The 16,560-nt window shown below is 49.7% G+C and overlaps 1 protein-coding gene across 4 annotated transcripts in view; it reads right to left on the bottom strand.

Moving 5' to 3' along the window:
* FLVCR2 (feline leukemia virus subgroup C cellular receptor family, member 2) overlaps nucleotides 1-16,560 on the bottom strand; it is a 56,295-nt gene that overhangs the window by 26,287 nt on the left and 13,448 nt on the right. For 3 of the 4 annotated variants that reach the window (XM_024997364.2, XM_024997362.2, NM_001192143.1), the window contains 1 exon segment: nucleotides 1,112-1,253. In XM_024997364.2, coding sequence (XP_024853132.1) covers nucleotides 1,112-1,253 — 142 coding nt within the window. 4 annotated transcript variants of the gene reach the window in all.

Here is a 16,560-nt window from a genome sequence, read left to right as displayed (position 1 = left end):
TTTCTCACCTTTCCAGGAACTCCAGGTTCTCCGTCCAGGAGATTCTGTGAACTCTGAAAAGCCCTTCCTCTGAGTGTGGACCCCAGGGAGGGAATGACACAGTGAGATCAGCTAGCGGAAGTCCATGATCATAATAATGTTTGACTCTGGAGGTGAGGCCGGCAGGCAGGAAGGAAATCTTTAACGTGTATGGTGGAGTTTCAAATATTAAATGAAAGCTGGTTAACCTTTAAAGAAACTGACTCACTGAAAATGAAAACTTCTTCTACACTCTTTATCACAGCCCATCTGATATTACTCAGATAATAAAAGATGATATAAATTATACTAACCAAACATCTCAATGATTAAATCTGTATACATGGAGTAACAGTAGTTCTCTGGGGCTGGAGTTTGGGATTAACTAATTCTAGGCTAAGTTAATGGTCATTGTTTTGTGTATGCTTTTTTGTATCTTCTAGATTTTTTCATAATGAGCATTATCCTATACACATTTTTTCAAAGTATTTAAAAAATGTGGGCCCCAGGCATTCTCGAGTGATTATATGAGAGCTTTAGTGTTTGCGGGTCAATCTTGTTTTGTTTCAGAAATGTAGATTATGGAGTCAGCAGCTTAGGCTAGAATTCAATCTCTGCCACTTACTATCTAATCTTGAATAATTTCCTTATCTCCTCTTAAGTCAAGGTTTTCTCTTGGTTAAGAGACACTGATCCTAGGACCGCCCCCCTCCCCGCCCCATAGGGGTCAATGAGAACAGGTGCACTCAGCACAGGGCCTGTGGTGTCACAAGTACTCAGCAGAGTTGCATCAAGGGGATCAAGGCTGCCCATTAATTCTCATAAGGTCATACGGAGGAACTGGTCATTAGAACTAATCTTGACTGAGCATCTAACAAAGCACACAGGACCAGTTACTATTGTATTGGCAGCAACTACTCTGGCTAAAACATTTGAAGACCATTGGAAGCTTGGCTTCCAGTTTCTATAGACATGTTTTATAAAATACATGATACCCAGAATGGTGTTCTAGGGCCATATTCACAAGGTCCTCACCCAGGTCAGCAGGACATCCTTGTCTCCCCGCCCCCCATGGGTCTATCAGTGACCTTACCTATGATGACAAGGATGAAAAGCAGAGTGGCCACACCTGCTATTATGTAGAACATGATGCTGATGTGGTAGGCAAGCTTGTCCTGGTCTTTGACGTTGGGTACCAAGACGGGAGGGACCAAGAACCCAATGGCAATTCCAAGCTATAGAAGACAGAGACAATCAATTATAGTATCAATAGCCAAGAGGCACACATTTAAGAGACTCCTAATAAGAAACAATCCTCAACTTCCAGTCCTTAAAACCCAGACAGGGGTTGTTTCCCACTCAAGACACCAGAGATCTTTCTTTTGATTGACAGCTCAACCCACACACTCTCTTGACCACCGTCACTATCAATGGTGGTTTAGTGTACAGTTTAGGACTGTAGCCTGCCAGGCTCCTCTGTCCATGAGATTCTCCAGGCAAGAATACTGGAGTGGGTTGCCTTTTCCTTCTCCAAGGGATCTTCCAACCCAGGAATCGATCCCAGGTCTCCTGCCTTGCAGGCAGATTCTTTACTGACTGAGCTACGAGGGAACCACTGAAAAAGATTGTAGTTGGGGTTCTCATTGCAGGCGATTTTTTTTTTTAACAACAAATTAATGAAGAACAGTTTTTATACTCCCATCTCTGTGGTAAAGTAAAACAACGCTAGTTTTGCTTTTGGTTCCAGTTAAATTCTTGATTTCACTGAATCTGTTAAACTGTAGCTGAGAGACCACCTGAGGGATAAATTCTATACGCTATAACCCCAAGAACTTGCATCCAGTGAGAGACGGAAGCCAAACATTGTGACCACACTGACAAACGTAAATGTTTCAGTTCACTCTGTAACTTGTCATTTAGAAAGCATCTGTGGTGTGAATTCACAGAACTGCATAAATTTATATACACAGGACATAGGAACATGCAAACTGGCTATAAACACACACACACATACTCACATACCCCAACAAACTGAAACATCTCATATCAGCACTGCAGTTCTAACTTCAGGGACCTAACAGTTGAGTATTTCTGACAGCAGAAACACCGTGATTCAGGAGTGACCAGCTGAGATACAAGGCCCCAAACCCTTCTGCCACATGAAATACCAAGGTGGAAATTGGAACACAGCCTGAAAACTCATGCAAGATTCAAATTCTAGAATTGAGAGACGCTAACTCTTTTGTGTTAAGGTACCACTTCTCCTTTATTGAATTTGAAAGCAACTGCAGGGAGAGAAGCTATTTGCTTTCAGGCCGATTATAACATCATTAACTGCCAATGCACTCATCGTCCCAGTCGGTTTTCTAGCCTGTCAATTATAGCCACTCAAGGTACTCACTAGTGATTCTTAGCTCTGAAATAGTCTCAAAAGTCATCATCAACAGGTTCAGAGTAGCATTCTTCCAGTGCGTACTGTATACAATCAACAAGTCAAACTGATCTTCTAAGCACCTGCTTTTTGAAATGTATTCTGCTAGATTTCTCAGGGAGTACAGAGACGTATATGGCAGAGTACTGCTTCAAGGAGCTTTATAATCTAGTGGGGGCAGGGAGAATTAAAAGAAAGATACAAAAGGTAACACAAATGGAGATACTTGTGGGTTGAAATGACTGAACAATAGTTCCCGAGTTCCTTTATCATCCTCTGTTATACACCCATTATTAGAGGACTTAATAGAGGTTTAGTGACTTGTTCAGGGTCACACAGAGTTGAGAAACCAGATCTCCTGGCATCTCTAAGACGTGCCTCCTTCATGGGGCCTAGATTGCCCTTCAGGGCTAAAGTCATGAGAAAAGTCCAAGCGAGCAGGCTCCTCCATGAGAAGGTATTTCGTGTCCTTAGAGCTTTATCTGATCCTCACTTACATTAATCTATCAGAGTTGAGTCCCGCTTCTTAACTGCTGGTCTCCAAGATGTTGAGGGTAAAAACCAGCCAAAGATAGAGGGGCAAATGTAGCCTTCACAGCTGGGAAGCTGGGCCACTGCACGCCCTCTCTGGTTTCCTAAGCGCTTTGAAGTTGCAGATCTAGCGTCAAACAGGATGCCAGAGGGTCCCTCTGGCAAGAATGAGGGAAGATATGGGACTTCACTCAAGGTCCTGGGATTCTCTCATTCTCAAAAGGACCTTGATGGAGGGGGACCTAATGCCCAGTGATGTTCTGCCTTGAGAGGGAGGTCCTCCCAGCTGGGTCCACGCTGCACACCTGAGCCCTCAGAGGCCCCCCTCCATCCTCTGTCCACACTCCGTCCACACTCTAAGCCTGAATGAGTACTTTTGCAGCCTCAGGATGGGGCAATCAGCTTAAGGGCCTGAGGCAGCCCTGGCCAGGTGGCAAGGCTGTCCCACAGGGACCTTTCTCCAGGAGGATGCCAGCTTTGGCAGTACTTTCATACCCAGTGTGAACATTCAAACACAGGGATCGCACTGCCAGCTGCTGCCTCTTCTGTTTTCCAGAGCATATATTTCTCCTGCTTCTTGAAAGCCATGCTCAGTGAGTGTGCAGAGCCCTATACCCAGCTCCTAGATCCCGAGTCTGTGCCTTAGCAGGAACTCAGCCATGTTGGCTGGCTGGGTGGATGGACAGATGGATATTGGTAGAAGGTCTTATCTACACAAAGCTGGTAGAATCACACAGGTCTGCCCACTAATGACCATGTTCTTTCTACAAACCATGCTGTATTTCCAGTCGTAAGGGAAGAAAATCAGTGTGGGGCTGTGGGTGGGAAGAGGGTAGGATCCTGACTAGCTTTTGAGCATCTGCTAGGCACTGGGCATGTAATACAGCTTATCTTTTTCACTTAGTCCATGAACTCTTACAACAAAGACAAAAATGAGAAAAACTGGTCAGTACGCAGCCAGCATCACACTGGCTGGTAGCGTAAGAGTTGGGTTCCCAAACCAGTTCTGTCTGACTCTGGGCCCCAGCTCACCTCCTGCCTCCCAGGAAATGGTGCTGGTGTGATATCAGTCAACCTAGAAGCCTATATTTTCACTCCTTTGAGTTCTGTCACACACTTGAGAGGACACCCACCAGGGTGAAAACCAGAGACCTGCAGCCCAAGTGAGGCCAAGAAAAATGTGAAGAATTGAGAGAATGCTGCTCCCAAGGGTAGGATCCTCATCTTTTCCATGCTCACAAAAAAAGCAAGGACCCACACCATGAATGTAAAGGATTAAAAATCACTGCTTAAAAAAAAAAAAAAAAATCACTGCTAACTGGTTCTGGCTTGCCCTTTGCCCCAGCATTTGTTCTAGTTTTATCCTCCTCAAATAGTCATGGGCAAAGTACACAACTCACAGACAAACCCAGTCACAGTCTCCAGCCTTCAGAGCCTAGGAGCCTAATTACGATGGTGCACTTTGCCCCAGAAGAAGACGTTTAATCCAAACGGGGTGAATGAAGGATGGAGATGCAGACTGGGAAGACACTCTATTTTTATCTTTGATTTGATTTCACCCTTTCTGCAAACGCAAGGATGACATCTAAACCCTGTTGCAAGAGCTGCGATCATGAGCACTTGCAGAGCAAATGTCCCAGTTAAAAACACGCCTATGCAGCCTGAGGGCTTCGGGTGACAGGAGGAAGCCATACTTGCGTCATGCATCACTTGTCATTCTCGCTCACGAACTTGGCAGAGCAAAAATTAATCCAGAAATCACGAGGCTGCATCTGGGGTAAGACGTCCACACTTAACCACTACACAGCACATCACAACATGTGTTTTATTTGCTCTGAGACCCACAGAACCACTGTCCCCATCACCATCCACATGGGGCACCCAGAAAAGCCCCAAGTCAGACAGAATCAGAACCCAGGCACAAAGCTGCTCCCCAAAGCTGCCTGGTCATGAACATGCCCAGACCATCCAGGGTCTCCCCAAAGCTGCCTGATCATGAACACGCCCAGACTATCTAAGGAAGACCCTGGGGCTTTCGCAAAAAGCAGGGAGCTCTGTGTCAACACCATGGTGAGGGCTCAGTCCTACCGGAACCGGGACAGACCACTGGTCCCCATCTGAGCCCTCTGCCAGGGTCGCAGGCACCTCATCCTCCAGACCCAGGTATTGGCCAGGAGGTTGCTGCTCCTCTTGATAGGAAGCAACCATATCAGCAAGCAGGTTCTCACCCACCGAATCTCATTCCTCCTCGGCCCTTTCCTCCCCCAGGCAGACCGGCTGATCAGAGAAAGCCGGGCCCACAGCCCCACGGCTAGGCCCCCACTGCCTCACTCCTCCCCTTTGGCCATAGTCACCAGATCAGGATAACATATCTCTTGGATTTCAGGGCTCCCAAGAGCTAGCTCCCTGGGACCAAGGATCAGAAATGTCCCCTTAGTGAGTCAGCAGTTTCCCTGCAGCAGAAGCCCCGGGCTTGAAGGCTCCCTTCCAACTTGGTCTCCTTATGTCTTCACTGGGAATCACCTTGCTCCTCAAGGAGCTCACACCCATGAGGTTCATTTTAAGAGTGAACATTGTTCATTTCAAAGCAAACCTCTCCCCCTTCCTCCTTTGTACCCCAGTGTCCCTCTGACTTGTCATCACTCTATACAGTAGTTAAGGGCTTAGGCTCCGCAGTCAGAAAGGTCTGAGTTCACAGGCCAGCTGCCAGTCACTAGAAGGCTGATGTTGACATGTTATTTCCCTTCATTTCGCCTGTTTCCTAGCCCACAGGAAGGTACTGTACTGCCGCTCAGGGGGTTGCTCTGAGGACTAGTGGGCCCATCGGAATGGACTTCACAGCAGGATGCTCTATGTCAGGAGGGTTCACTTCACTCCCTTCCCACCCGCCACGCCCTCCCACAGCATGGGCGACAACCCTGGGAGGACAGGCCACCTGGACAAACAAGACGTGCTCGTTTGACCGATGCATCCGCTCAGCCACCTATCCTGGTTCTCCTCCTCATCCTTCTCTGCTCCTTTTCTCCATGGAATTTTCTGGGCAAGAATACTGGAATGGGCTGCCATTTCCTTCTCCAGGGAATGTTCCTCACCCAAGGATTGAACCTGGGCCTCCCACACTGCAGGCAGATTCTTTACCATCTGAGCCACCAGGGAAGCACCAAAAGGTGCTACAAAAAGCAGTATGTCAACTTTCCATCCCATACACACAAACCCACCCACTCCTGGGCTCACGTCTGGACTCTGGTCCCTCAGACGTGGACAGCAGGGCCACCCGCAGGGAGGCTGCCACCACACCCTGTGGACAAAACCAGAAGTGACTTCAGCACTCAAGGTCCATCCCTACACACTGCTGTGTGCATTTGAACACCACAAAGCGGTGCTGCGGAGGCAAGTGGGCACCTCAACACAAAATTCCGCACCTATTACGCTGCTCTCCCCGCTTGGCCAGGGCCACTCAGACCACTGCTTACACCTCAGTGAACACGCCACACCTCAGTGATCAAGGCATAACTAATCTGGGCAAAACGACGCACAGAAAAGCCTCCGGGCCCCCAGGGCGGTGTGGCACGCTGCAGGAAAGCCCAGGCTCAGAGGGCGGTCCTGGGACTGAGTCTTGGATGCCCCAGAAAGGAGCGAGGCAGCTGCTGGGCACAGCAACACTGAACTCGATCAACGGTTTACTCATGAGGACGGGCCACCCAGGACCACCTGGCAGCTCCTAGGAACACATCACAGTCAGCAATAATGTGCAGGCAGAGCCTGCTCACATGACTGTATTTGTTAAATTCCCAAATCCAAGCCCCTGGCTTCTTCTGAAAAAGCCAACTCAGGATTAAGGATGGAGCAGACCTTCAGGAACAAAAACAATCTCTGATTTGGGGACAAATCGCCCATGAAAGAGGTTTTTGGATTTAAAACGCTAAGCTTAGGTCCCTAAGAACTTGAGAAGCGGTGTCACAGCTGGTCAGACTCTAGACTCCCTTAGGATCCCCTCCCCTAATCACAGGGTTTGTCCTCAAATCTGTGATTGCGCTGGTGGCTTACATAACCTCGACACTCTTGGATTTCCTCAGTCCTTCAGGTGGCGCTAGTGATAAAGAACCCGCCTGCCAATGCAGGACACGAAAGAGATATGGGTTTGATATCTGGGTCAGGAAGATCCGCTGGAGGAGGGCACAGTAACCTACTCCAGTATTCTAGTCTGGAGAATCCCATGGACAGAGGAGCCTAGCAGGCCAAGAGTCAGACACGACTGAAGCAACTTAGCAGGCGCTTGAGGAAAGAGGTGAGGTGGAGGCAGGAGGAGCACCAGGGACACCGGGACGGCCTGTAAGACTTGCCTCCCAGGGAAGGTCAGAAGCTCCATCAAGGCTGACTCACTGTGCTCGAACGCCACAGCTGCCGGCCTGCTGCTGCTGGTGCTGCTAAGTCGCTTCAGTTGTGCCCGACTCTGTGTGACCCCAGAGACGGCAGCCCACCAGGCTCTGCTTCTAAATGCTGTACCTACGTGCACACACACCCTCCTTTAATCCCGATTTTTTGTTGTTGTTTTGCTTTCTATGCTGTTTTGGCGGTGCTGGGTTTTCACTGTGGTGTGTAGGCTTGGTTGCCCCATGGCATGTGGGATCCTAGTTCCCTGACCAGGGGTCGAACGTGTTCCTTGCATTGGAAGGCGGATTCTTAACCACTCGACCACCAAGGAAGTCCCCAAATCTCTATTTTAAAATTGAGAAAACTAGTCATTTAAGTAGCTTGTCCAAGGTCACAGAACAGCAAGTGTTCTATGCTAGGCTTCAAGTTCAGGCCATGGGTACTAGAGTCCGTAGCCTTAACCATTTGGCTGAACATTCCAGTCCTAGCTGTTATTCAAAGCAGAAGGAAGGACATGAATACATAATGAGCACCCACTGTGTGCTAGGCAGTTGCTAAATGATTTTTCATGCTATTTCATTAAATTCCTCACAACAACTCCCTGAAGTCGTCAAGATTATCTCTGGTTTGGTTTTTACAGAAGAGAAAACTATAACTTTGCCCAAGGTCACCCAGCTTCTAATGGCAGAACTGAGACACGAGCCCATGGCAATCGGATTCCAAGCCCCTTCACAAACTGGGCATATTTCATGGAAGTAACTGCCTCAGAGACCTGATAACATCTCCAGGCTTACAGGTGCAATGCTATCATTCAAGCGCCTCCCATGAGTCTAGCTACTGGAGTAAGCAATCAGCAGATGTGGTTCCAGCTATAGTCTGACTGATGACCACTTAGTCAACCCCTATGGGTTTTCCTGTTCTTACATGCTTGACTTCTGATTGTCTTCCATGTAGGCTATTTGTCATCTCTCCAGCTAGATGTTAGGAGAGGGACATTGATAAATCTTACCTTGTGTGACCCCTCCCCATGCCACACCAGTACTCTGCCAAGAACAGAGATGAGGCTCAGGAAATACCTTCTGAACAGAGAAGACTTTTAGAACTCCACAGCTCAAACCTAAATCAAGTATTGCCAGTCTCTGCTACAGCAAAGAAGCTGGGCAGAGTAGCAATTTGCTGAACTGCAAGAGTTGACCACCAAAAGAAAGCAGATGCAAGGTGGAATAACGCAGGGAAGACCCCCAATTTGGAGCTCCCCAAAATCAGACACGGGGGTCACTGGAATGTAGGCTGATCAACCACCCACCCTCAAACCTACACTTAAGATTTACTGAACACCCACTGATAGGAAGCTCCACACTAAAAGGTAGGGGAGGAGATAAATGCAAGACGAAGGGCATTACCAAGCTTCCAAGCAGCCAACACTCCTTGAACTTGACCTACAGCCTTGGGGATGGGTTTCCTCCTCATTATTGAGAGGGTGCAGATAGCAGAGGTACCCTGGGCTCTAAACAGAGAAGGTGCTAAGTTTAGGGAAGGGGCCTGAGTTCTACTGGGAAATTTTGATTAATTTTTTTGACAAAGGGCTTTTTTTTTCTTTTAGTTCAGCTTCATATTTGTGCTGCTTTCAGTCATCACCTCAGGAGGCTCCTGATGCACACATGCCTCCTTTTAAGGGTAGATGTTGCTCCTGAAATTGTGCTTGTGGTGACATCAGCAAAGGCTCAGTCCTGGTCTAGGTGAGAGCAGCCTTTACCCCCCTTTCCAGCCTCTGCTCCCCTTTCCCCAAGTGCCCGACTCATGGCCAAAGGTCCCTCACATGACAGAGCAGACAGCCAGTGGCCACAGGCTCCTAGAACTTCCCCAGTGATTCAGTCGGGGAAGAGGAAAGAAAAGGGACATCTTTCTAACCACCAGGCCAGGAAAGGGGCGGATGCAGACCTCACTTTCTCCAACTCTTGGAAAAAATAAAAAGCTCCATTGAGATGGAGCTTTGGCACTTCCACCAACCCCCAATCAGACGCCAGCCCACGGCAGCCAACAGTTGAACTCACACATCTCGGGTACTGTTCCCATGCTCAACCTCACCACTCCCTGCCTGGTGACAGATGGTGAAATAGCCCAAAGCAGAAGAACTGTTTCCTTTGTCTGATATGTCACATGCTGTCATTCCTGAAAGCAGTTCATGTGACCATGAGTGCACGCTTAGTCGCCAGTCGTGTCTGACTCTGTGACCCCATTAGCCCGCCAGGCTCCTCTGTCTATGGAATTCTCCTGGCAAGAATACTGGAGTGGGTTGCCCTGCCCTCCTCCAGGGGATCTTCCCAACCCAGGGATTGAACCCTGCATTGCAGACAGATTCTTTACCAGCTGAGCTATCAGGAAGCCCCTTATGTGACCATACACACTTCTAATACTCCCAAGTTTTCATCTGAGTCTGATTGGGCTTCCTTGGTTGAAAGACCCCCACTTCTGACTTTCAGAGGTGAAACTCAGACCAGAGGGCTTACTCACAGGCAGGCCCTGGAAGAGTGGTTTCTTAACAGGCTGCCACGAGCCAGACCCAGCTCCTCCCACTTCAGGGTGAGCCTCCAAAAAGAGACAGGCGGGGCCTTAGGTAGTTTTTCCCTAAGATGCCAACTTCATAAGGTAACTAGCCCTGCCTCATGGTCCCAGAGAGATCTGGAAAGGAAAAAAAATATAAACCTTGCACCAGAAAAACTTTTAATTAGCCATATCTACCACCATCCCCGGAGAGTAATACCATGAACTCTGGCCTGGGATTTAGAGAGTTACCCAGGACCTACTTACCTGAGGTCAGCTCCCCTCCTACCTGGCCCGACACTTCCACCACTAGTCACTCCATCAGCCTTAGAGTCTAATCCCTCTTCTCTTAGATGTGAATTCAGGAACTTTTCTTTTCTATTGCTAAAGTCCATAGGGTCTCAAAGAGTCGGACATGACTGAGTGACCAAACAACTCTTTCCTAAGAGCTCAGAGTGTGGGTTGGCACAGAGTAGATATTCAAGAAATATTTGTTCAGTCAGTAAATAATGGCTGTGGTGCATTGTCTCAAAGAAACCATAGCTCCCAAGAACTGACATAAAGGTCAGAGTGCTTGGCCCTATAAATGGAGAGTATAGCCCTTAATTGGTTTACACTAGTGGTAACGAAGCCGCCTGCTAATGCAGGAGATGTAAAAGATGTGGGTTCGATCCCTGGGTCAGGAAGATCCCCTGGAGGAAGGCATGGTAGTTCACTCCAGTGTTCTTGCCTGGAAATCCCATAGACAGAGGAGCCTGGTGGGCTACAATCCATAGGGTTGCAAAGAGTCAGACTCCACGGAAGGGACTTAGCACACATACACATAGGCCTTAACGGCTTCCCAGGTGGCTCAGGGGCAAAGAAGCCACCTGCCAAGCTGGATCCAATCCCTGGGTTGGGAAGACTTCCTGGAGAAGGAAATGGCAACCCGTTCTAGTATTCCTGCTTGGGAAATTCCATGGATGGAGGTGCCTGGCACGCTACAGTCCATAGGGTCACAAAGAGTCAGACATAACGACAAACCAACCAGCCATCGAAACCCTTAATCCAAGGTTCTACCACATGAGATAGACAGCCAAGGGGGTTAGAGCCTTCATTTACTGCTCTCATTTGTCACATTACGAATGGTCTGTCAACTGGGGAAACACCCAGAGGCTGGCTGGAATGGTTGCAATCCAGTATCAATAGAATTCAAAGAGAAGCACAGACTGATGGCCAGGGGCCTGTGTCGGGTACTTGCAAGGGACAGAGATCCGGCCCGCAGTGGGGACACCCTGGTAAAGGATGCGGATTTTTGTGGAGCAGCATGAGAATACAAGGCAAGCACTCCTGGGGCAGATAATGGGGTCCTCTCTTCCCCAAGGAGAGACAGAAGAACTCTGGAGAGAGAAAAGTCAGTGATCACACTCACGTGGATGGTCTGAGCCCCGCCAGCCCCGCTTGTCACCATGGGTCAGCATCACCCTTAGGTGGTTGGGGGTGCTGGTTTAGTAGCTCAGTCGTGTCCGACTCTTTGCGACCCCATGGACTGTAGTCCACCAGGCTGCTCTGTCCATGGGATTCCGGGGCAAGAATACCAGAGTAGGTTGCCATTTTCTTTTCCAGGGGATCCTCCTGACCCAGGGATCAAACTCGGGTCTCCTGCATTGCAGGCAGATTCTTTACCGACTGAGCCACCAGGAAAGCCCAACTGTAAGGGGTCTGGGAGAAAATGTGGTAACACCAGGACTACTAGGCCCTGAGGAAAGACTTCTTACTCCTGGGACCCATCTCCTGACAGTGAGGACTAAGTCAGTTCTGTGTTCTGACACCAAGGCTACTGCCTACATTGAAGACAGGAGCCATCCAGGGCATACAGAGATTGAAAAGCTGCTTTGTGCCATCCCCTTGCAAAAGGCCCTTCTTGGAATCAAAAAGGAGTTAGAATGGTCCATAGGACCTCAGGAGCTGCATCATGGCTCAAGTCAAAAAGATCAAATCAGCAGGGATGCTCTGGAACCCAGCAGCTCTGGGAGAGGCCCCAACAACCAGAACAACTAGAACTTTTTCTAAAATCAGCAACTGATTCTAAAATTAAGAATGGTGAGCCCTGTAAACCAAGGGTGTGGCCCCTAATCCAAGGTGGCTCTTTACCAGGTGGCCAGGACCTGATCTATATACAGGAAGCCTTTTACTTTCTGAGTGTCATGGGCAAGTCTACAGATACTTTTTTCAGGGCACGTAAGGGGCTTCCCTGATAGCTCAGTTGGTAAAGAATCCACCTACAATATAGGGGATGCCGGTTCAATCCCTGGGTCAGGAACAATCCCTGAAGAAGGGGTAGGCTACCCACTCCAGTATTCCTGGGCTTCCCTTGTGGCTCCATTGGTAAAGAATCCGCCTACAATGTGGGAGACCTGGTTTTGATCCCTAGGTTGGGAAGATCCCCTCAAGAAGGGAAAGGCTACCCCCTCCAGTATTCTGGCCTGGAGAATTCCATGGACTGTATAAGTCCTGGGATCACAAAGAGTTGGGCACGACTGAGCGACTATCATTTTCACTTTCAAAAGCCCTTTTGCACAGAATTTCAGTTTTCAAGGCACCTGCACATCCAGCTTGCAAACAGCATCAAAACCATCCAGTGAGGTGAACAGCAGGAAGCCCATGGCACAGATGAGACACAGAGCCCTGGGAGGGCCCGTCCTTCTCTCCATTTCATAACTGAGTTGGCTCAACTCGCTAAAGTCACAGAGCTGATCGGTAGTGAGGTAACATCAGGACTTCTGTGGGTCCACTCCCAGCCCTGCTCTCTTCCCACAGAGCCTTGCTGAGCCAGGCTTCAAGCAGCCCAGGAACACGTGGTCTGAGACCCAAGATGAGCCAGGGACCAATGGGGTCCTTTGCAATGGGGATTTGCTACATAACTAAGGAATGTGTTTGGGTCATTATAGAATGGCTAACAATTACTCTGGACCTATTATCAAAGTTCCTTCTAGGGGCGTCCCTGGTGGTCCAGTGGCTAAGAGCCCATGTTCTCAATGTAGGGGGGCCTGGGTTCGATCCCTGGTCAGGGAACTAGATCCCACATGCCCCAACTAAGACCCGAAACAGCCAAGTAAATAAATAACTTTCTTCTTAAAGTTCTTTCTGGACAGTGAGTCAGAGGCAGTACAGTAACTGGAGAAAATGTCAATATCTCTGGGTGTCTCTCAACAAAATTACAGTGGTGGTCTGATCCCTGCAAACACAACTTCCTTCCCTCACAGTAGCCTTGAGAGAACCGAACATTTCCAAGGAGGACTGTCATTATCGTTGTATAGTTGCTCCCTCTTTTGCGATCCCATAGACTGTAACCCGCCAGGCCCCTCTGTCCCTGGAATTCTCTGGGCAAGAATACTGGAATGGGTTGCCATTCCCTGCTCCAGGGGATCTTCCTGACCCAGGGATCAAACCCGCATCTCCTGCTTGGCAAGCAGATTCTTTACCACTGAGACACCAGGGAAGCCCTAGGACTGTCTTTACTCCACAAATAAAGCAAGGCATTATCGAGATGCCTGTCCCAAGGCTAGAGGCTGAGAATGTCTCTTGGCAGCCAGGTCTTCCCAGGTCTCACCCCTCAAGTCAGCCAGTCTCAAAGGAGGAGGAGCTTCCCCACCTGCCACTCTTCCCAGGACCAGCTTCCAAGGCTGCTGAGGAAGCAGGTGGAGGGGATTTTCTCAGGAGGCCCACTGACACATAAAAAGTGGAAAAGATTAGTAGGAGGGCTGGGCCAAGCTGCATTTTTCCTCCACCCACCACTCCCATGCTCCTGAGGCCCTGGGTGACATGTCATTCCATGGCAAATATATGCTCTGGAATCTCCCTTCAGCAATGAGAAGATAATGCCCCAAAGATAAAGGGTAAAACCAGAACAGCAGTCGTCCATCTTTCCATCAGCACTTTCTTAGTCCCCACCATGTGCCCACCAGGGCCTCTTCTGGCCTGTTTTCTATAAACAAGGTCTTATGGGGGGTGACCTATTTCTAGAAGGGTGGCGATGCCAGCACCAACCTAACGCATCGGTGGAGGGAGTGGACAGGCAGGTCTGCTTAAGTTCCTTCCTGACCTATGGTGTCAGGGAGGAGGGTCAGTGAGTGGTGTTCCTGGGACAGCAGCTGAGGTGAAAGAAAGGCCTAGATCCAGAGGCACCTGAAGGAGTGCTGCGAACCTGAGTCTGGTGGGAGGGAGAAGACAGATGTGCACTCAGTGAATGTCTATGGAGGCTCCTCCGGGCTCAGGAGCTTTCACACATCGTTTAACATGGATGTCCACCTGTGAGGCTGGCTTCCTTGTTACAGATAAGGAAGCTGATGCCCCAAGAGGGCAGGTGTCCAACAGGAGGCCCCAAAGACGGGGGCTGGCAGAGCCGGGTCAGGGTCCCACGGCTCCCGTACCAGGACTTCTCAAATTTCAGTATCACAGTTCCTGGTGGAGAATCAAAACCACAGATTCTAAAGTCCCACCCTGGAGAGGGTAATTCCTTGGATCTGGCCCCCTAGGCCTGGCAATCTGCATATCTAACAACAACACTCCCCCTTTCCCCATCCCCCGCCCAGGTGGTGCTGAAGCTGGAGATTCCTGGAGCTCGCTTAGAAACAATGGCCCTTCACTGCCCCGAGGACTCCCCAGGTGGTGCTAGTGGTAAAGAACCTGCCTGCCAATACAGGAGACATAGGAGACGAGGGTTCGACCCTTGGGTCAGGAAGATCTCCTGGAGAAGGGCATGGCAACCCGCTCCTGTATTCTTGCCTGGGAAATCCCATGGACAGAGGAGCTTGATGGGCTACGGCCCATAGGGTTGCAGAGTCGGACATGACTGAAGTGACTTAGCATCCCCCAAGGACAGAAATCAAGAGCTAATTCTCAGCTGCTGTCTCCCTTGGAATCCCAGGAAGGGGTGGATGGTGGGACCCCGGCGTGCTCCTGCCTAGCTCCTTGACAGAGAAGAAACGGGCCTCTGAGTTCATTGAGGGGCTCCACAAACAGGAAGCCCAGGTCAAAGGTCTGAGGAGGCGAGGACTGCTCAAGGGGAGCCACCACCCCAAACAGCTGGTTGCAATGGACCCTGCTTTAAGGCCACAACTCATGGCACCCCACTTCCTACATTTCTGAGTTGGTGGGCACAGCAAATGGCCCTGAGCAGAGACAGCTGCGTCCAGAGCCAGCTGGGCAGCCGCAGCCATGCCAACACAGCAACGTAGGGGTAGAGATCAGGAATGTCCAGGGGAGAGGAAGAGGAAGAAAAATAACCCCCAACCTTGCTCCAGCTCCTGTCCCCTTCCTTCCTGGAGTCAGCAGAGTTGTCCCATCAAGACTGATCTGGTACCAAAAGGGATTTGTGTTCACCTCCTCTCTAAAGAAAGAGTTGGACAGGAGCCACAGCAAATACCACTCCACTCGTGGTTCGGGGACACTCTGTCTAATCCCGAGAAGTTGATGAGCAAGGGAAAGCCAGCCCTACCTCCCAATACCCTCCTCTCTGTCCTCACGCTGGGGCAAGGCCTCATCTCCAACCGTGTGGGGCTCAGAGGCCAAGCTACAGATTTCACCAGCAGAGAAAAGGAGAGATGCTTGCAAAAGGGGGAAGAGGCAGAGGAGTCCGGATGGGCCTCCAGAACCTGCAGGATACCTCCCACCCCTGAATAACTCAGCAAAGACAAAGGCCCATAGTCCTGAAGAACCAAGAGAAGGGAGATGCTCCCTTGGGTTAAGTTTGGGATGGTGCTAGACAGAAGTCAAGAGACAGAGAAGAAAGAAAGAAGAGCAAACCCCACTTACACCCTAACCCTGTAGCTCTTTATCATCTCTGATAGTGTTAGCCACCGAGTTGTGTCCGACTCTTGGCAACCCCCTGGACTGTATAGCCCACCAGGCTCCTCTCTCCGTGGAATTCTCCAGGCAAGAATACTGGAGTGGGTTTTCATTTCCTTCTCCAGGTGCGTCTTCTCAACCCAGAGATTGAACCCGGGTCTCCTGCTTTGCAGGCAGATACTGTCTGAGCCACTGGGGAAAAAGCCCTGATAGGGATCTCTGATAGGGATCCAACCAATTCACACAGGGTCCTTTGATGTCGGGGGCGGGGTGGAGGGGTGGGGGGATGGGGGGAGGTGAAGGCAAGGGAAGGACATCCTGTTAACAGCTTTGTTGGATAAACATCAAGAATCAGGCAGTGGAAAAGGGCTGTGTCCACCTGATAAGCCTGGGCGCCATCCCTCCTTCAGTAGGGTCTTAGGTTTGTAAGCCTGAGGTCTGATGTGTAGAGCTGGCCCAGTACCTGTATCATCCCCGAGACCCTAAAATCTTCAACACAGATGCCAGGTTCCATCAACCAGCACCAGACAGCTTTTAGTCTGAGTAGTTCTCAAGAGGAACAAGTCCCCATCAGGATACTGCCTGGAAACTTCTAGAAAGGCCCGCTCTTCCCTGTTGACCCAATTCCTGGTCACTTCATTCATGGAGAATTGGCTCATAACCATCACCCCCTTGGGGATGCTGTCCAGCTGGGTCCCCCGACATTCACTCTGGAGCATGTCCTCCCACAGAGTGAGCCCTAAATGTCCTGTGCACACGGACCCTTAAGCCTGCCACACAGTGCTATAATGAGCATTTCGTGTTGGTCTCTTTCCAGATCAGCAGCCAATTAT

Source organism: Bos taurus, chromosome 10 (genome assembly GCF_002263795.3).
Source record: "Bos taurus isolate L1 Dominette 01449 registration number 42190680 breed Hereford chromosome 10, ARS-UCD2.0, whole genome shotgun sequence".
Taxonomy (NCBI): domain Eukaryota; kingdom Metazoa; phylum Chordata; class Mammalia; order Artiodactyla; family Bovidae; genus Bos; species Bos taurus.
This window is presented reverse-complemented; position numbering and strand designations above follow the sequence as displayed.